Here is a 21,738-nt window from a genome sequence, read left to right as displayed (position 1 = left end):
TGTGTGTGGTATGTGTGTGTGTGTGGTGTGTGTGTGTGGTGTATGTGTGTGTGTGTATGTTGTGTGTACGTTGTGTGTGTGTGTGTTGTGTATGTGCTCAGTTGTGTCCAACTGTTTGCAATCCCACAGACTACAGCCCACCAGACTCCTCTGTCCATGGAATTTTCCAGGCAAGAATAATGGAACAGGTTGCCATTTCCTTTGTCAAAATGCCCAGAGGAAGAGATAAAGAAGATGTGGTTTTTAAATATATATATATATATACACACACACACACTGGAATATTTTTCAGCCATATAAAAGAATTAAATAATGCCACATGCAGCTATATAGATGGATGTAGAGATTATCATATTAAATGAAGTAAGTCAGAGACATATCAGATGATATCACTTATATGTAGAATCTAGAAAAAGTTGTACAAATGAACTTACTTACAAAACAGAAATAGACTTACAGACATAGAAAACAAACTTATGGCCGCCAAAGTGGATTGGGGGTGAGGGGGAAGCATAAATTAGGAGATTGAAATTAACATACACACACTACTATATATAAAGTAGATCACCAACAAGGATCTACTGTATAGCACAGGGAACTCAATATTCTGTGATAACCTATATGAGTAAAGAATCTGAAAGAGAATCAATGTATGTGTATGTATAACTGAATGACTTGACTGTACCCCTGAAACCAACACAATCTCATAAGTCAGCTGTACTCCCAACAAAACTTTTTAAAGATGAAAGCAGACCAGCGGCGTGGCTGTTCACGCAGCTGTGTGTTCTCTTCTAGGTCACCTTCCGCACCAGAATCTATCACTGTAACATCAACAGCCAAGGCGTGATCTGCCTGGACATCCTGAAGGACAACTGGAGCCCGGCCCTCACCATCTCTAAAGTGCTCCTGTCCATCTGCTCCCTCCTGACAGACTGCAACCCCGGTAAGATTCCCAGCGGCGGAGGGCTGGAGCCGCGCCAGGCTGCAGCATCAGCCCTCGGTCCGCTGTTTACCACCAGGACCACCACTGGCACGGTTACTTTTATTATTATTGATTTTAAATTTCCATCATTTGTAACTCCTTTCTTTTTCAGTGTAGTCCAGTCATTAGTCTTTTTAAAACCCATTATTTGCCAAAAAGGAGAAAGCACAGTGTGTAATCAGAGTGAATGAAAAATCATTTTATATGGGGAAGTGCATTTAAAGAATGCCTCACATTCTGCTGCCAAATCATAAATAGGAATTCAAACTGAATAGCCTAATCTTTAATTTGGAGAAGGAAATGGCAACCCACTCCAGTGTTCTTGCCTGGAGAATCCCATGGACGGAGAAGCCTGGTAGGCTGCAGTCCATGGGGTCGCACAGAGTCGGACACGACTGAAGCGACTTGGCAATCTTTAATTAGATGCCCACCAGAAGATGCTCGTTTGAGAGATGAGGACTATTAAAATCCAACAGCCCCTCAGGCAGCACCACGGAGAGGTCACCATTTGGCATTTTCATAACCGTGCGTCCTTACGAGCCGAGCCGTTAAGAGCCGAAAAGCTCCTGAGCTAGGAAACGCCGGGCAAGGCCGCAGGGCAACGCTGCCTCCCTGCCTGCTGGTGTGCTTCCCGCCGCGAGTTCTCCTTCCGGGTCTTCCTGGGTGTGTGAGTGCACGGCTCTGCCCAGCCGCTTCTAGCTCAAAGACAAGCCAACTGCCAATAGTTTACGTATCTGGGGATTTGGGGGGAAAATAACAGAAGTCCAAAGGGTTTTCATTGGGGTTTTCATCGATATTCTCAGTGAGAAGTTCTTCTTTCAGTGTTTAATTAATAGTCTTAATACTTTTGGGGATTCCGTCTTCCAAGTTCAGGAAATGCACTCACTAGATAAGCGAAGTTTCAGACAAGAGAGAAATGGCAAGTGGGAACTAGGATCTCTTGGGACCCGGGCTGATTAATAAAGCGTGTAGAAATTGTCATCTTTTCCATCTTTGTATGTTTGCTGTTTTTCAGTAGTAAAAAATTATTTTTAATGACATTTAAAAACATTTAGTTAAATTGTGATACATGTAAACTATATATAACAAATCAATGCTCTTAACACCAAGAAACTAAAATATAATTGTGCAAGATTATAAAATGTTTTTTAGTTAATTTATACCAAATGCCAGATTGTGTAGTTCAACCGTGATGCACAAATTTAAAACTGAACATACACTTTGTTCTTTCAATCTCACTATTCCTGTTTCAATCCCATTTGTTGGTATTATGGTGTGTAACCTCATTTGGAGGTTGTGTCATCAAAACACTTTTCTTGTATGTGGTATTTCCTTTGGGAAATGTTGCACCACAGGACTACAATCTGCCTCCGCACTTCCCAGAAAGTAATTCTGGCATTTGCTGATACTTGGAGGGCAGTGTTTTTTAGAGAAAAAATTTATTTTGAGAGGTAAGTCACTTATTCAAGAAACTTTTTGTGTCAAGTTATTATGCTGTACACCTTAAACTCAGTTTTGTGTGTCAATTGTATCTCAGGGAAAGGAAGAAAAATAAATTTTTGAGACTCTACTATCTATGAGGCAGTTTTGACCACAAGGTAAATTTCTTATACATGGAATATACATAGAATAAGGCATCAGGTCACACTTAGGACACTTGTGCCAAGAGACAGCCTTACCCTAGTGGGAACCACATTAACAGAAATGGACCCGTCACCCTGTTCTCCTGCGTTCCAGAACAGCCTTCTCTCAGCACTCGAAAGGTTTCTGTTCCATAAATTAGTTTCCTTTTTCTGTGTCACAGGAAATTACAGATACATTCCACAGGGAAAAAAAAAAAGCATTTATAAAAATCATCCTTGATGGAAACAAAATCACATAAACAGATTTTGAAGATCATGCTATGAATATTAAGAAAAAGCCTAAAGCTAACAATGTTCCTTAAGTTTCACCAACTAGAGATGGCTTATCTGGTATCATAATAGAATCTTATCTGTAAAGTACATGGTAACAAACTAAATATTCATCCTTTAACACATAAAAAAGATTTCTAATTTGTACATCATTATATGTATATTTATGTTCACACTTCTAGAGTCTTAAAAAAAAATTACCCAAAACAAGTCAAAATGTCCATTGTTTTGTTCGGTGGGTTTATTTCACATTGTTTTCTGGTACCCTTCCCTCCATTCTCCGTCAATTTTTTTCTCCAGATTTATGTTGAACTTCAATCTGGCCTGTTTTCATGTGATCACAAATGTAGGTTTAACAGGATATGAATAACGACTTTCCTGCACTGAATCCATGCAGCTGTTTTCACACCAGAAATGCTGTCAGCTCAGAAGTAGGTTTTGCAATAAAGACACAGGTTTAACCAACTTTGTGAGGGCTATCATTCTTGTTCCTACATAAACTGGGGCGAGGGTGTCATCTTTTTTCATACTTTTCTCTTAATTTATATTTATCTCTTCCAAGAATTTGGCCCATTCAAAGCAAATGTTTCAGGGTAAGGCTACACACCCTGTCTTGCTTGATAGAGTCAGCAAATATAGATCTCAAAACCAGCTCCACTGTTTATTACCGGTGTGACCTTGTACCAGCCGTTTAACTTTGCTCAGCCTCCATTTCTTGTATAAAACAGAGATTATCCTCAGCTGTACCTAAGTCACAGGATTCCTGTGAGTTTAAAAGGAGATGATGTATGTGAAAACCCATTATAAACAGTAACGGGTTGCTCTTGATGTTATTTCCCAGAGTATTTAGGACTCCAGATGTACAAACATGAGATGCGATCCAAGCCCAGGAGGCTGCATTTAACGGAGAGAAGGTAGAATTGAAGACTCTCTCGCACACCACCTCCTGGGCAACTGACACGTTGGGACTTTTCATCTGAAGAAAGCCTAGCCCTGAATTCCTCCGTCCATAAACTGTAACGCTGTGTGTTAGGAGTGCTGAGACCCTCTCATCTCTGGGGAAGGATCGCTCAGAGGGCGGTGTCCGACAGCGCGCAGGCCGTTGAGGGTGCCCCGAGCGCTCGGTCCCGGGGCCGTGGTGGGGGTCTCCCTGCGGGCCTCCGTGGGCTGGCCACGCTTGGCAGGGGGCCCCTGGGCCCGACGCGGCGCCTGCTTGCCCACGCAGGCCTAGCCGCCGGCGGGTGGCCGTGACCGCTGCCAGGACAGAGAGCTGGAGCTGTAGAGGCTGAGAAGCCCGAAGCTCCGCACCAGGGACTCCCCTGGCGGTCCGGGGCGAGACTCCGCGCTCCCAGTGTTGGGGGCTCGGTTTCCATCCCTGACTGAGGAACCGGCTCCTCCTGCTGCGACTAAAGATCCCTCCTGCTGCAGCTAAGACCCAGTGCAGCGGAAATAAATAAATGTTTTTTTTGATAAAAACAAAGGTCAGCAGCAGCCTCCCGGCTCCCCTGACAGTGAGCACGGTTTCATCCAGGAGTCGCTGAAGTTTACACTTGTAAACACATTTCCATTTTTTCATGGAACGCTCCTATTTGTAAACACTCTGTCAAGCATATGTAACATTTAAGCTCTCTTCTACTTAATTTCATCTTTTAAAGTTTGTTTTTGCTGTTTTGTGGCTTTTTTCAAACGCTTAGCTGTTTTAGCATATCCTTTATATAAAATCTGTTATTTAAAATCTGCCTGCGTAATGGTCTTCAGGCCTATAACTATTAATAATGGGTGCTTTCCCTCACACAAAACGAACTATCCTGAGGATACTGACAATTATGAAATAAAAAAAGGTCAGCAGTTTCCTGTCCCAGAGGCTTTATTCACAGAGTAGTGTCCAGAAATATTAATCTCTTTTTCATGAATCTTCGTATCATCTGGCATGGCTTCACTAATCTCAGTTCTCCTTTCTGCTGCGCTCCTGCGGCTTTTGAAAGGGTTATGACCTTGTTTGATTCTTCCATTGTTGCTGTTGTTTTTCCCTAAGTGCTGAAATGGAGATGCTGGCATTTCATAATATGGGGAAATTTTGGAAAGACAGCTTGGTGGTTATAAACTTTTTTGTTCCACACTCTGAGTTCATTTGTACCTAAGCCTCTGTCTCTGTTGCATGTTCTTAATAGAACCATCCAGGCCTTTTGTTGCTCTAAATTTCTGCTTAGCTGCTAAGCTTTCTCGGTGATTCTGACTGTGAGCATCGGATTACTGACTCCTCTCTGCCTCAGTCTTCTTGTCTGTAAAACAGGTTTAATGATAGTGCCTGCCTCAGGAGATGTCATGAGATTCTTGTCCTCTGATGAAGTTATTTGATTCATAATGTGATTTTGATGCTGCATTATGAAAAAAATTCCCCCCAAGACATGGCTCTTAGGAGATAATCAAAAGTTGGAAAACAGAGTATTTGATATTGAGGAATTGTTGCCAGAAATTTTTAGGCATAAGAAAATGAAATGGCAATTATGAATTTTCTATACATGCTTTCCTTTTAAAGATCCATACTGAGTTCTTTGCAAATGCACCCTTTATCTCATCCGCGGTCACCTGCTTCAGACCACAGGCTGCCTGTGGAGAGCCTGGACAGTAGGGCCCTGCATCCGTAAACAGCCATGAGGTCCTCGTCCTCCACTTCTCAAGCAGGCAGAGCTGCCCCGGCCAGGCCAGAAGGTGCCCTGAGTGCACCCACAAACATCACACCCGCCCCCTCCCTCCATCACCTCCCAAATAAGAATCTGGGGTTGGTTACTCCCAGTCTTTGATTTATGCAGATCTTCATTAGAACAAGTAGATCTAAGAACAGCAGCGAATTAACCCTCTGTCTTAACACAGTGAGGAAGCCGAGGGTACACGCAGTGCAGTGTCGTTGGTAGGAGCTCTGGTCCTTGCAGACGGATTCAGTGGAGGAAGGAACCTCTCCCCGTGGCCTGGCCATGGTGTTCCAGCGCCCCCCTTCCCCAGCATCACTGCGCTTGGTTTCACATCTCTTACAGACTGTTCAATGTAAACAACAAATACAATCCTTATCCACCAGTCGTCTCAGATATCTTAACTTTGATCGTTATTAATTGCTTGTCTTTGACCTGGTTATGGTTACATAGTAAATTGTGTTGCTATTAAATATTTAAAAATTTTAGTTGCTAGTGACTGCTGAGTGGTGGAGACAGGATTAATTATTTTAACACAGAGATGTTTGTGTCATTATTTACACTAAGGTGGTGAGCTGTTAGACTGATGAAAGCTACATAAATGGAATTTAAGAGGATTCCATTGCTTACGACAGCAACACAAACCTTTCTACTCCTGCACTTGAGAACTGGCAGAGAATAATTTATTTCACTGAAATTTAGAGAAAACTGCAAAAGTGATAACCTACCTATTTTCAAAGCAGGCTATTTTAGCAGGAATGCCAAGAAGAAACGTTGATTTTTCTAAAACAGACATTACAGATGGCTGTGTAGACATCAGATTTCTTCTGATGCCTTTGACTTTTTATTCACGCGAGAAACTTAAAAAGTAGACAGAGATGGTACAGCATACACTAACTTCAAGCTATTTTCTTTGTGAAACTTTGGCTTCCCTCTGAGAATATTGCGTGCTGAATTCCAAAAGTCGTTCTAATCAGGACTTCCAAATATGGATATAGTCTGTAATTTGCAGTCATTTATCTTCTCGGACACCTTATACAAGAAAAACAAAGCTGTAGTTGTATGTAGTTAAATCAGTCTACCTGGTATTTTAAATACCAGGAGAGTAAATAAAGTCCACAAAATGTACTGTGTGCAGGGCCTCGGTTCTGGCTCAGGAGTCGCTGCTGCCTCCTGGGGACCCTGCTCCCGTGGCGACCATAGGCTTACTCAGATCAGATTGGAAACATGCCGTGTAGGGTGTGGAGGCTCTAGAAAAACTGAGGCTTCATTGAGAAGGATGAATAAAATCGGGGTGTGTGCATCATTAAAGAAAATAATATTTCAGTTGTGTGAATTAAGGAAGTTTCACAGAAATTATTCTATACCATCATAAATTAGGCTTAAAAAAACAGAAAATAACAATTCTGAGATATTCCCCTTGATCTATATATTTATAAATGTGACGGATTGTTTCCCTACTTTGTCATTCTGTAGAAAGGCAGGCTTTATAGTTGTTTTACAAGGTATTTTGGTGTTTAACAATGAAACTGAAAGATCCAGCTGAATGACTTTCCAGGAAATACAGGATGATAAAGGAGAGTTTAAGTTATCTAACCATGGGTTTAGACTTCGGATTGCCGTGCAGTGAAACAAGTGAAAAGGATTCGTCTTTGAGACAGAGTTGGCAGGAAAGGCCTGGGGGCTTCAGCGTGTAGGTGAGAGGTGAAGGCACAGTGTGCTAACCTTGAGTGTTTCTCCTTGGTGTAAGTTAGTGTTTCTCTAACACAACCATCTCTTTGCTGTCTTTCCTGAACAGCCAAAGTGCCTAGGCTAAAAAGAACATTGGCTGTTTATTATTTTTTGATAGATCATTGTCCAAAAATCCTAACCTTCCAAAGCTGTGTTGCTTTCCTAGTTAAATCCATTGCCTTAGTAGGTCTGGTTCTTTTAAAACGGCAAAAACTAGGCTTTATCATATTTGTTGACACATGGGAAGAGCTGAACTTAGAATGTGCCAGTGAAGTTTCACCTTCTCAGTGTAAGCAAAGGGCGGTCGGGGAAGCTGCTGCCAGTGGTAGCAAGGAGAACACATCCTTATGTTTGGCATCGGCTGCTTCTCTGGCTTCCGCTTCCTTCTCTGAGCAGGAGGAGCTGCTCTCCGCGTTCCTAAAGCGGGGGGCGGACCCGGGGGGCAGTCCAATCCACTCTCTTCTCGACCATTATGAGGTCATCCCCTCATCCTCTGTAAGGAGTCTGATTGGTGTGTCCTTGGACAGCGTGTCCAGTCAAAGTCTCATCATTTCAGTGCAGTTAAGAAGGTTAGCCTGATTAGCAGGCCTTTTTAATGAACTGTGGAAATTTCACAGGAGTGAAGACCCAATCCTTCTAAGCACTCATAGGAAACATTGGTAAACGTTTAGACTGGGCACCCTGGAGACTCTGCTTTATCAAGGAAAGGAGTGAAAGTGAGTTTTTCACATTCAGAAAAATAGAGAAAATGATTATAACGAACCCTAATGTATCCCTCACCTAATCTAGATTCAAAACGTACCTTTATATTGGGGTTGGGGTATCTTTACAGGTTAGCAAGTACGTTTTTAGACGGGCTGAGTAGTCTCAGATAGTACTGCTTTCTACAATTCATTTTCATGGTAACTCTTTTTAAAAAAAAAAGGAAACCGTCAGCTTCAGCACAGGTTTTCGTGCATAAATAGGATTAATACTCATTTCTGAAGGGTGCAGCGTGTGTTGCGCCCTTCAGAAACGAATGTGGAAGGTAGGCCACTGAAGAAAGTCTTCTTTTATAAGGAGAAATGAAGATAAGCTATTTAAGTGACACCCGTTTCAAATTGTTGATGCTACCCTATTGTTATTAATATGGAAATGTTATAATTCTGAAAAGTTTAATAAAAATCCTCTAATTGCCCAGAAACTCACTTGTGTGTAGATGAAACATTAGGTGATTTAATGTTTTGCCTTCTTAATTTGAGTATTTGAGATTGTGATACCTTGGGAAAATATTGTGGTTAGGAAAGCCTGAAGACTTCACGGAAGCCCACCAGCGCCCAGCCCCCCTCACAGCTCAGGAGCCGTCCGTGCTTCCCCTTGCTTGCTGCTTTCAGTATTTATTGACTTTGTGGCTGCGTCAAGTGTTCATTACAGCACTCAGATCCTCACTGATCTGCAGGGTCTGTCCTTGAGGTGCGCGGGCTCTCTGGTTGCGGCTCGCAGGTTCCGTCCCTCCAAGGCGTGCAGGGTCGCAGTTCCATGACCGGGGACCGCAAGGCAGATCCTTGCCCACTGGGCCACCCAGGAAGTCCCAACTTCTTCCTTTCTAATTCATCTTCCAGTCAATATCTGACCCGGGTAAGGGGCCGTCAGTAATAGCACATGCAGTATTCTTATTGTAAAAAGAAGATGCTTCTAAAATGTAAGACTAATTATTCCTACCCAACAGCAATAACGTCTTTCTCTTTTTCTCCTGTGTCTGTTTGTCCTTTAAGAGATCCTTGAGCCCAGTGCTTGTTATGGGTGTTGAATTTCTGGTTTGTGTCATGTTAGTGAGGACTTTGAACACCGAGCAGTATAGGCGCTCCTTTAAACCACAGGCACATGTCTCTCAATGACAGGTGTGTTCCTGGCGGAAAATAACAAATCACCATATTTTAGGTGTATTTGAAGAACCTTCTGCTGGAGAACATTCCATGAAGAAGGCAAGTGAAGCATTTTTAAACTTGAATGATGACTTCCCCATTTGTTTTTTCTTAAAAGTGCAAGAGTTTTTCCCCCTAATTCAACACTGCCTTTCCTATGAGGTAAAGTGATGTGAAAGTCGCTCAGTCGTGTCCGACTCTTTGTGACCCCATGGACTGTATAGGATTCTCCAGGCAAGAATCCTGGAGTGGGTAGCCTTTCTCTTCTCCAGGGTATCTTCCCAACCCAGGGATCAAACCCAAGTCTCCTGCATTGCAGGCAGATTCTTTACCAACTGAGCTGTCAGGGAAGCTCCCCCATCGCCCACATCACCCATGCGACACTGAGGTGCCTGGGCCCACTGACAGCAGCCTGCTGCAGTGTGCCTGTGGGCAAGAGAGCAGGCGGGCCCTTGTGGGGTGACATCACGTCCCTGGAGAGCCCCTCCATCACCCCAGACCCCAGCCCCTGACTTCTGTGCAGACCAGCTCCCGCGGTGGAAACGCAGTCATCCACATTCTAATTCAGATCCACGAGAGAAATTTGTATAACGGAGAGGTCTTTTCTTTTAACCGGACAGTCTCTTTTGTTGGCCGCACTGAGCCTTGGTTGCTGTGCACGGGCTTCCTCTCGTTGTGGCACGTGGGGCTCCTCTTCATCGCGATAAGGGGCTTCTCACAGCAGAGATTTCTCTCTTACAGAGCCCAGGCTCTCAGCCCCCAGGCTTGTGGGATCCTCCCAGACCAGGGATTGAACCCGTGTCCCCTGCATTGGCACGTGGATTCTTATCCACCGTGCCACCAGGGAAGTCCAAGGAGATGTCTTTATATTGAGCTTTGGATGTCAGCACTGGGTTTTCAGAAGAAGAACTCTAGAAAACAGCACCCAGCTACAGTGTATGAACAAATAACCCTGCTTCTCTGGGGCAAAGACACACAAAAGTGCCAGCCACCCTGGTCCTCCATAGGAGGACGCATTTACTCTAGGAACATGTTATCTAAGGAAAGGTCACATAAGGCTGGTGTGTTAACCCTAGCCCTGACCTCAGCCTTGTCCAGTATAATTCTGCATCTGCAGAGAATGCATCTTTTCAGTGGAGTCACATTCCAAATACCATGGCTAGCTTAGACTTAGGGTTAATCACATCTGAGCCTCTGTTCAGTTCAGTTCAGTTCAGTCCCTCAGTCGTGTCCAACTCTTTGCAACCCCATGAATCGCAGCACGCCAGGCCTCCCTGTCCATCACCAACTCCCAGAGTTCACCCAAACCCACGTCCATCGAGTCAGTGATGCCATCTAGCCATCTCATCCTCTGTCATCCCCTTCTCCTCCTGCCCCCAATCCCTCTCAGCATCAGAGTCTTTTCCAATGAGTCAACTCTTCGCATGAGGTGGCCAAAGTACTGGAGTTTCAGCTTCAGCATCATTCCTTCCAAAGAACACCCAGGACTGATGGGAAGGATAAAAATGGTAGAGACCTAGTAGACATTAAAGAGATCAAGAAGAGATGGAAAGAATACATGGAAGAACTGTATAAAAAAAGATCTTAATAAACCGGATTACTGTGATAGTGTGGTTAGTCACCCAGAGCCAGACATTCTGGAGTGCGAAGTCAAGTGGGCATTAAGAAGCACTGCTGTTAGTAAAGCTAGTGGATGTGATCAAATTCCAGCAGAACTATTCAAATCCTTAAAGGATGATGCCGTCAAGGTTTTGCATTCATTATGTCAACAAATCTGGAAGACCCAACAGTGGCCACAGGACTAGAAAAGGTCAATCCTCATCCCAATTCCCAAGAAGCGTGGTACCAAAGAATGTGCTAGCCATCGGACAGTTATACTCATCTCCCATGCTAGGAAGGTCATACTTAAAATCTTACATGCTAATCTGCAATATTATGCAAACTAAGAACTTCCAGATGTCCAAGCTGGGTTTAGAAAAGGAAGAGGAACTAGAGATCAAATTGCAAACATTTGCTGGATTACAGAGAAAGCAAGGGAATTTCAGAAAAACATCTGTCTCTGTTTCATTGACTGCACCAACGCCTTTGTGTGGATCATGGCAATCTGTGGAGAGCTGTTAGAGAGATGGGAATACCAGACCATCCTACCCGTCTCCTGAGAAACCTGTATGAGGGTCAAGAAGCAACCTGTTAGAACCCATATGGAACAACTGATTGGTTCAAGATCGAGAGGAGAGTAAAGGGGGCTGTCTGCTGTCACCCTGATTGTTTAACCTAAACGCTGAGCACGTCACGAGAAATGCCGGGCTGGGTGAGCTACACACTGGAATTAAGATAGGTGGGAGAAACATCAGCAACCTCAGATATGCGGATGATACCACTCTAATGGCAGAAAACAAAGAGGAACTAAAGAGCCTCTTAATGAGGGTGAAGTAGGGGAGTGAAAGAGCTGGCTTAAGATGAAATATTTTAAAAAAGCTAAGATCATGGCATCAGCCCCATCACTTCTTGACAAATAGAAGGGGAAGTGGTGGAAGCGGTGAGAGATCCTCTTCTTGGGCTCAGAATCGCTGCAGACGGTGACTGCAGCCATGAAATCAGGAGATGATTGCTTCTCGGCAGGAAAGCTACGACAAACCTAGACAGTGTGTTGAGAATCAGACACATTACTCTACCAACAGAGGTCCATATAGTCAAGGCTGTGGTCTTCCCAGGGGCCAGTAGGATGTGAGAGCTGGACCATAAAGAAGGCAGAGTGCCGAAGAATTGATGCCTTCAAACCATGGTGCTGGAGAAGACTCCTGAGAGTCCCTTGGACTGCAAGGACACCAAACCAGACAGTCCTAAAGGAAATCAGTCCTGAATATTCACTGGAAGGACTGATGTTGAAGCTGCAGCTGCAGTATTTTGGTCATCTGATGCGAACAGTTGACTTACTGGAAAAGTCCCTGATGCTGGGAAAGAGTTGAGGGCAGGAGAAGAGGGCGTCAGAGGATGAGATGGCTGGACAGCATCACCGATGCAATCAACATGAACTTAGACAAACTCCAGGAGATGCTGACGGACAGGGAGGCCTGGCGTGCTGCAGTCCATGGGGTCGCAAAGAGTCTGACATGACTGGGCGACTGAACAACAGCAACAATCACATCTGAGTTCAAAGTAGCCTGTGTCCAATCTGGTAAAAGTTTTTAAGTGAAAGATGACTGTTTGTGGGAGGGTTTGTTTCTTGTCTGTTCAGTTCTCTGGAAAGCTGATTTAAAGGCACAGTTATTGTAACTAGGCAAAGAAGCCTTTGACTTATATGCAGAAGTTGCATTTGGGGAACTCAGTTCAGGCCACGTGTGTCTTCATAGTGTGGATGAGGACACCTTGGGTAAAGAAAGGGGCTCTAGATGTATATACTCCTTGATTGTATATCTGGAGTGGCTTTTTCTTTTTTCAGGTAGAATTATCTTTCTTGTGTTTTCTTATAAAAATAATACATACTTACTAAATTTTTCTTAAATCAACTGTCATTTAAAGAGAAGTATTTAATTTCCGTTTGCGGCTCTGCAGACTTCAGTTCAGTGGTGGCGGTGCTGGCGGTTTAGTTGCCAAGTCCTGTCTGACTCTTTGTGACCCCATGTCTGTAGCCCGCCAGGCTCCTCTGTCCATGGAATTCTCCAGGCAAGAACACTGCAGTGGGTTGCCATTTCCTTCTCCAGGGGATCTTCCCGACCCCGGGATCGAACCCAGGTCTCCTGCATTGCAGGCAGACGCTTTACCGTCTGAGCTACAAGGGAAGATTCAGTTCAGTGGGACTCAGCAAAGTGTATTTGTTCTTTAAGTTTGTCTCATCTGGTGTAAATTTGGACTCACTGACCTCAGCTCTTAGCCCTGGCTTTGACCTACTTCTCCTTAACACTCCCTGTGCCGATTTTCTTGTCCCTTAATATAAATCTAGACGTGGATCAGCAGTTGCTACCAGTTTTTGTTATAAGTCTATTGCTGTCTCTGTAATAAAATCCTCTTATTTTATTTGTGTAGAAGTCGATCTCATTAAAAAGCTGCTGTACATATCAACTTCTGATGGACATTCTCTTCGTTTTACGTTTGGAGAGTGTCACGCAGGGGTTCTCCTACTTAGAAATCAGCACTCATCTGTTTTTTCCTTAGAGAAGCATGTAGTGCATGGTGGAGTGGTTGGAACGAGCGCTTGTCCGTTTCTCCACTCTCCCCAAACTGAAGTCTTCCTCCACTAAAATCAGTTAATGGATGTATTTCTCCGTGTAAACTTTAGTAAATTTTCTGTATTTGAGGTGTGTTTCTCCCCCTAAATTATCTTCAGATCTCTGATGTCTAATGTTCTTTTGAATATTGGCTAAAGCTGTTGAAATTCCTGTTCCATCCTCGTCAGTGAAAGGCTCTGAAAACACAAATAAGAAATTGAAAAGTGAAGCAGACCCTTAATATAAACAAACACCATCTTTCCTCACATGGAAATGTGACTTTCACTTGGACTCTCTGTCCAGCCCGTGGTTCAAAGACTGTCTTTCCCTTACTTGAGAGATTTCTGAAGAAGCAAGAACATTTAGGCTAGATTTTAATGAACTTTTTCTTGATTATTTCTTTTTTAAAATGTTTTATTTATTTACTGACTTTTCTTTTTGGCTGAGCCGGGTCTTGGCTGCTGCTCAGGTGTTCTCTAGCTGCAGGAAGCAGGGGCTGCCCTCTGGTTGAGGGGCATGGGCCTCAGTACTTGCGGTGCCCACGGGCTCAGTTGCTCTGCCGCACATGGGATCTTCCCAGACCAGGGATCCAGCCTGCATTGGCAGGCGGATTCCTTACCACTGGACCGCCAGGGAGGTCCTCTTTAATTATTTCTTAAATTAAGATCATTTAAAGATAAAGATCGCAGTGATGAAAAAGGACTCGTTAATGCCCCTCAGTTCAGAGTAAAGCAAGTTTCGTTTTAAATGACAGGGAAAGAATTATGCAAGACTTGTATCTTTTAGGTCAAAGGTCTTTCCTGTTCCCCTAGATAACCTCTCCTGTGGGTGTTTTGTTTTGTCTTTAAAGTTTAGGGCCAGTAATAAGTGCCTCACTCTTTAAATGAGTCCTCTTTCCTCTGTCGTCACGTCTTTATTTTCACTCTGGTCCTGAGGTAGTTCAGCACTAATTTAATGCTCAGGCACAGTCGCTCCATTAACCCTTGTGATGATCCCCACTGCTTTTCTACACCTCTGTCCACGCGCTTTATTATGACTTACTCTGTTTCTGTGGTAATTATTTTATTGAGCATAACTATTATATTGCACATCATTTGACTCTCTTTGGCAGAGTGAGGCATATAATAAGAGATTAAAGTTTCTCTTGTGGTAGGTCCAAGGGGACCATTTCGTAACGTCCCAGCATTCTCTGCCTGGGTTTATTTACAGCTGTGTCAGGAGAGACATCACTGTGTCAGGCTTTGCTCAGCAGTTTCATTCCAACAAGATGTATTTTTCCTGTCTGTTGTCCAGCTACCCTGTGGTCTCCAGGTCTCCACACACACGGAAAGGTTCCCACTGTTATTCCAAGGCAGGGATTTGCTTCAGGTGTCTTTTCTACATTTAGAATATGTCTTAATGGAAATGATGAGATTGTTAAGTAACTGAAAATTGTCTGTGTAATTCTCTTCGATTTTCACTCTATGCCACTTCTGAAACTCCAAGTTCTATTTCTTGGTTGGTTGATTTCTTTTGTAATTCAGACTTCCCTCCCCTTCTCTGTCCATATCTGTAATGCCGTGGTCTGTTAATACTCGTCAGTAGATGGAATCATTCTAATGATATTTATTGTCAGAAACACCTGTGCCTGCTTTTCAAAAGACAGCATGGATTTCGCTGCTGCTGTTTAGCCGCTCAGTCGTGTCTGACTCTCTGTGACCCCGTGGACTGTAGGCCTCCAGGCTCCTCTGTCCATGGGATTCTCCAGGCAAGAACACTGGAGTGGGTTGCCCTGCTCTCCTCCAGGGGATCTTCCAAACCCAGGAATCGAACCCACATCTCCTGCGTTGGCAGGCGGATTCTTTACCGCTGAGCCACCTGGGAAGTGGATTTTTACTTTATGTAAATGGATTTGCTTTATGGATTTTACTTTATGTAAATTTTAAAAGTGAATATGTTTTTAAAATGTGATGGCTCAGCAGGTAAAGAATTCGCCTGCTGATGTAGGAAACACAGGTTTGATCCGTGGGTTTGGAAGATCCCCTGGAAAAGAGCGGGGCAGCCCACTCCCACATTCTTGCCTGGAGAATCCCATGGGCAGAGGAGCCAGGTGGGCCACAGTCCATGGGGTCACACAGAGGTGGACACGACTGAGCAACTCAGCACAGCACAGCATGAAACGCCCTCCGGGATGGTGACTTGCACGCAATACCCGCCTCGGAAGGACCCTCGGCCTGAGGCGCGGACCCCCCAATCGCCCGATCGCTTTTCTCCCCGTCCAAGTCCCCTTGTAGCTGTCATGTCCCCCTTTCAGCCGAGCGGGCAGGGAGGACCACCTTCTGAGAGCACTGACCTCGCCCGGGCAGCCGTGGGAGGCCCCCCCTGTGACCTCACTGTCTGTGAACACTCTGTGCCCAGAGCATTTGTTGACGAAGCGGCTCTGTGAGAAAACCCGAGGGAAGAGTGGTCCTCTCCGGAGGGGAGCCCTGGACTTGCTCCTCTTCTTGCGGATAGAAACAGCCAATCCCGGGAGAGCCATACTCCATCGCTGCCTGGCCACAGCAGCCGGGCCATCACTGCCTTCGAAAGACCCCCCAACCCCCCGCTTCCCGGAGTCCTGATAGGAAGAGCAGTCACGAGGAAGTCAGCGAGCCACAGCCAAGGTTATCCACAAGGTAGTGTAACGCACACCGTCTTCTGAAAGAGTGGCTAGAGCTTCAGGAGCCCTTCCTTCCTCATCTCTGACCTGCCGCCCTGAGCCCTGGGACTCTGCTGCGCATCACCCCCTGGGCTTTGTTGTTAAAAACAGAGACCCTCTGCACAAAGCCCACCTGGCCCGGGCTCTGCTTCGCCTGCTCCCTCGAGCCCGAAGGGTCTCCCTGTCCTGCAGAGGTGCCACCGAGCTGGCACAGGGACGGTGTGCTTCTGTGGGGCAGAGCTTGAGTGGGCGCATCTGTCTTTGGCAGTCCCTTCTCCTCTCTCCCTTTGCCCTCCAGCAGGACTCTTCTCTTTTATTTGTGTTCCCAGTCTCCTAGTTTTTCTGCTGAGTCTTCTCTTTTTCTTTCTTTTTACCCTTATTGTTTGCCTGCTGCCCTACCTCTCTTTTTTTCCAGTCAAAGTATAGTAAATTTCCGGTATTTGTTTCAGATGTACAACATAGCGATTCAGATTTTTGTAAATTATACTCCCTTTAAAGTTATTACCAAATATTGGTATTTCCTGTGCTATACCGACGCTCCTTGTAGCTTATCTGTCGGCTTCCCTGGTAGCTCAGCTGGTAAAGAATCCGCCTGCAATGAGGGAGACCTGGGTTCCATCCCTGGGTTGGGAAGATCCCCTGAAGAAGGGAAAGGTTACCCACTCCAGTGTTCTTGCCTGGAGAATTCCGTGGACAGAGGAGCCTGGTGGGCTGCAGTCCATGGGGTCGCAGAGTCAGACACGGCTGAGCTGCTAAGCGCAGCACAGCACAGCCTGTCTGTTACATACACAGCAGTCTGGCTCTCACCTCCTTCCCTTCTCCTGTCTGCCCCTACGCCTCTACTGGTAGTCACTCCACATCTGTGAGGCTGCTTCTGTTTTGTTATATTCATCTGTTCATTTTTTTAGATTCCACGTGTATCGATGAACACACACAGCGTCTGCTCTTCTCTTTCTGACTTAGGCTACTGACTGTGTGTTCTCTAGGTCCGTACGCATCGCTGCAGATGGCAGAATTTCGTTCTTTTCATGGCTAAGTTGCATTCTATTGTGTATATATGTAAATATCTCATCTTCTTCAGTCTGTGGATGGCCACTTAGCTTGCTTCCCTGTCTTGCCTACTGTAAATAATGCTCTTATAAACACTGGGGTGCAGATGCCTTTTTGAAGTAGTGTTTTCCTTTTCTTCTAATATATACCTGGGAGTGGCATTGCTGGATCACATGGTAGGTCTAGTTTTAATTTTTTGAGAAATCTCCATATTGTTTCCAGTCGTGGCTGCACCGATTTACGTTCCCACCAGCAGTGAATTAAGGTTCCCTTTTCTCCGCGTCTTTGCCGACATTTATCGTTTGTGGTCTTTTTGATTGTGGCCATTCTGACAGGTGTGAGCTGATACCTCATGGTTTTGATTTCTATTTATTTCCCTGATAATGAGTGATGGTGCAGGCATCTTTTCATCTGCTTGTTGACTATCTGTATGGCCTCTTTGAAACAAATGTCTGTTCAGGTCTTCTGCCCCCTTTTTTTTTTTTAATTGGGTTGTTTGTTTTTCTGGGGTTGAATTGTGTGAACCCTTTGTATATTTTAGATGTTAACCCCTTACCAGACATATCATTTGCAAGTATCTTCTCCCATTTAGTAGACTGTCTTTTCATTTTGTTGATGGTTTCCTTTGCTGCGCAAACGCTTATAAGTTTAATTAGGTCTCGTTTGTTTATTTTCGCTCTTATTTCCCTTGCTTGAGGAGACAGATCCAAAAAAATATGGCTAAGACTTACGTCAAAGAGTGGATCCCTGTGTTTTCTTCTAGGAGTTGTATGGTTTCAGGCCTTACGCTTAGGCTTTAAGCCCCACTGAGCTTGTTTCTGTGTGTGCTGTGAGGCGATGCTCCAGGTTCGTTCTTTTACACACAGCTGTGCAGTTTTCTCAGCACCCTTGTTGAAGGGACTGTCTTCTCCCCATGCTGCTCCTTAACTTTTTTAACCTTTCTTTCACCCAGAAAAATGTTTTTTAAAAAAAAGGAAGGAAAAATTTTAAAAGAAGTAAATATAAACTATCTTTTTGATTTATTTTTACTTTGCAAGAGCTTTATTTATTATTCTCTCTATAATCAGATGACTTAGCCTGTAGCGTCTGTTGGCCGAGGACAACCTTGGAATATTCCATTTTGCTCCACGTGCCAAGCGGTGACTCTTGTTCTTCGGGTGTGCCAAGGCAGGAGTGGCCCGCCAACTCTCAAAAGGGGGCTGGTGTCAGCGCTGACACTGTGGATGAGCGCGGAGCACCGCGCCAGAGCTGGCGCTGTTCTAAGCCAGGACCTCCCTTCTTAATGCCGGGGCCTCTTTCTGCAGCTAAGCAGCTTCTTTTCCTAATCTAGTTTGGAAAATATATTAAATGCAAAGCTCCGTGTTCTGTAAGTGCCACTGCCAAAGCAGCGTCAGGCACACAGCCCGATGATCTCATTTTGATGCTCTTAATGTCCTTGCCCTGTGTATGGATGGCCGCATTTTCCTGGATTTTATTTGTTTGGGTATTTATTTTGGCCACGCTGAGTCCTCGTAGCTGTGCCCGGGCTCTCTTCCATTGTGCCGAGCGGGACCTCCTCTGCAGCTGCAGTCTCGGCCTCCCAGGGCGGCAGCTGCGCTCGTTGCAGAGCCTGGGCCCTGGGCGTGTGGGCTCAGTTGCTGTGGTGCACAGGCTTAGTTGCTCCAAGGCAGGTGGAATCTTCCCAGACCAGGGATCAAACCCATGTCCTCTACATTGGCAGGCGGGATGTCATCCATTGTACCACCAGGGAAGTCCTTGGTGGCAGGATTTACAATGAAAACACTGGAGTTAGTGCATAGTGTAAGATGGTTTCTGTTGTTCAGCTCTTAGCTGTTGCCCTGATCTTTGCTGTGTTCTTGCCTGAGTTCTCTAAGATCTCGAGTCTGACTCACAGTCACATACCTTCACATGCATCTTTCCTGCTGACCTCCTCGCCAGACTCACCAGTGCCAGGCAGACCATGACTACAGCGAAGGTTGTGCTTCGCCGTGTTAAATGAAATATCAGGTCATGGGGACCAGATCACACTGAGCCTGACGATGTCGGGAAAGCTAGCGTGTTCTGTTGCCCCCCTCTCTCATTCACTAGATCAGTCAGCGTCTTCACTTGTAAGACCATGTTTCTGACCCACCTTTCCAGAGTAACTGTGAAGACACGGGGGCTCTGCATCTGTAACCCCTTGAAGGTGGTGCGTATTGTATGGACTGTATTAAACTGAAGGCCATGGGCCCTTGCTAGCTCTGCAAGGTGTGATAACCTTCAAGATGGCAAAAACACATTTTGGTTTCTCGAATAAGATCTTTAAATGGCTTCTAGTTCTGTGCATTTGGAGTTTCACATGTGACGGAACCTACTTTCTAGAAGGAAGACTAAAAGGAAGAATGAATTGTACATCAAGCTTGACTTAATGACTTCAGTTTGCAGTAGTCTCCTGTCTTTATTAGATTATTCAAATATTCAGTGCTATCCTCTGCCCAAAATCTGCCTCTTTATTCCCAGCATGCATAAGGCACGAACTGCATGCCCTCATGCAACCCCATCCAATCAGAGAACTCCCCAGGAAATGTTGCCTATTTCAAGTTCAAGCCTTTATTAATCTTTACTGCCACCCTTGAGTTCCTTTACTCTTATGTGTGTGCCTGGTCAGTTGTATCCAACTCTTTGCAACCCCATGGACTGTAGCCCACCAGGCTCCTCTGTGCATGGGATTCTCCAGGCCAGAATGCTGGAGAGGGTTGCCATGCCCTCCTCCAGGGGATCTTCCCAATCCAGGGTTGGAACCTGCATCTCTTGCATTGGCCAGTAGATTCTTTATCACTGGGAAGCCCAAATACAAGTCGTAGGTCTAAAGACAGCTTAAAACATGTCAGAACATCATATTGGATGGCAGACTCCTGAAGATCAGAGGTTATGTCTAGTTAAGGTAGGAGTGAAATGTATCTAATTTGTAATGCGATTTGAACAAATTTAATTACTGAACTAGATAGCCTTTATTGTCCAGACTGTTTATAATGTTTTTAAAATACGTCAAAGTTGACTTCTGCTTCTGGCCATGAAGAAATAATGGAAACCAGATTTATACTCCTGCCTTAAACAACTAGAAAACTAGGCAGTGGACGACAGTCAGGGAAACAAGCGAAGTAAAGCCCACAGCTGCTCCCAGTTACTGCCTAGAGGAGCGTCGAGGCTGCACGGCAGGGAGGGAGAATCCAGAGAGAGCCCAGCTGTCCCCCTGAGTGGAGGAGACGGCGATGGGGTTTGGAGACTGAGATGTCTTACCTTGTGGGGCAGAGACCCAGGAAGAGGGGCTGCACAGAGAGGAAGCTCCAGAGACCGAAAAGGGATTTGAATCTGTGCATTTATTAGTATCGGAAGCCACCTGGGGTTGGGGGAGAGCCTCCATAGAGCAGTAGACTGTATTCCTTAGCTCACAGAAGGCTCCCGTGAGCGGGAAGACCTCACCATACACAGGAGGCATGCAGTCCTCAGAAGAGGTCTCATAACATAAGGGTAAATGAGCTTTGTGCCAAAGACTGCTCTGGACCTGGCCTAACAAAGTTTGAAAGCAAGCTCAAAAGGATTGAACTTTGCCTAAATAAATACATACTAGAATGAAGTACCACATTCTTTAGGGGAATGCAACAAATTCCACCACCCAACAACGTAAAATTACAGTGTTGTACATCCAATAAAGTAAGACGGGGCTTTTTAAAAGCAGGGAAATGGAACCCATAAATCAGTACAAAAACTAATTCATATAGGCTAACCCAGAAATGACAGAGATGATGGAATTAAGTAGGCAAGAACGGTACTAACACCTATTATACATGAATTCTGTGTGCCTAAGAAAGTGGGTTCCATCCCTGATCAGGGAACTAGATCCCACATGCCATGCAACCAAAAAAAAAAAAAGATGTAAATGAAACTTGCAAAGATAAAAAATATGGTATCTGACATTAAAAAAGTACCTTGGATGGAGTCACAGCAATTAGATACAGTAGAAGAAAAGGAGAAGGAAATGGCAACCCACTCCAGTGTTCTTGCCTGGAGAATCCCAGGGATGGGGGAGCCTGGTGGGCTGCCGTCTATGGGGTCGCACAGAGTCGGACACGACTGAAGCGACGCAGCAGCAGCAGCAGCAGAAGAAAAGATCAGTGAAACTGAAGGTAGTAGTAGAAGCTGTTCACAATAAAGGAAGAGAAGCAAAGGCCCCAAAGAAGGAAAATGACTAGAGCTTCAGTGAGCTGTGGCAACAGGAGCTGCCTAACATGCTTGTAATTGGAGTCCCAGGAAAAGGAGTCAGGAAATAAAAAATATTTGAAGAAATAATGGAGGAATTTCCACTTCTACTAACAGGGATGGGTTTGCCCTCCCACCTAAAACAACCAAACAGATTTGACTACACAAAAGTTTTTGAAATTCTATGTGGCAGAAATGCCATACAAGGTTAGCAGATACCAATCTTGGAACATATCATGGGCAGAGAGGTACTGTTCCTAGTGTAGGAAGAACTGTAAGTCAACAAGTAAAACAACCAATGACTCAGTAGGAAAAATGGGAAAATGACCTAAGCAAGCAATTCA

The 21,738-nt window shown here is 44.8% G+C and overlaps 1 protein-coding gene and 1 long non-coding RNA gene across 4 annotated transcripts in view; one reads left to right on the top strand and one right to left on the bottom strand.

Moving 5' to 3' along the window:
• The window catches only part of UBE2E2 (ubiquitin conjugating enzyme E2 E2), a 373,873-nt gene that overhangs the window by 320,033 nt on the left and 32,102 nt on the right, over positions 1-21,738 (top strand). For all 3 annotated transcript variants that reach the window (NM_001191190.2, XM_024986323.2, XM_024986324.2), the window contains one exon: positions 796-943. In NM_001191190.2, the coding sequence (NP_001178119.1) occupies positions 796-943 (148 nt within the window). The remainder of the gene's footprint in view (positions 1-795; positions 944-21,738) is intronic.
• Positions 6,392-7,863, bottom strand: LOC132344079 (uncharacterized). Its single transcript, XR_009493197.1, has 2 exons — positions 7,597-7,863; positions 6,392-6,617 (listed from the first exon to the last, which is right to left on the bottom strand). It is a non-coding gene; the product is annotated as an uncharacterized lncRNA (long non-coding RNA).

This window comes from Bos taurus, chromosome 27 (genome assembly GCF_002263795.3).
Source record: "Bos taurus isolate L1 Dominette 01449 registration number 42190680 breed Hereford chromosome 27, ARS-UCD2.0, whole genome shotgun sequence".
In the NCBI taxonomy this organism is placed as follows: Eukaryota; Metazoa; Chordata; class Mammalia; order Artiodactyla; family Bovidae; genus Bos; species Bos taurus.
The sequence above is the reverse complement of the archived record's forward strand: the minus strand, read 5'-3'. Positions and strand labels throughout refer to the sequence as shown.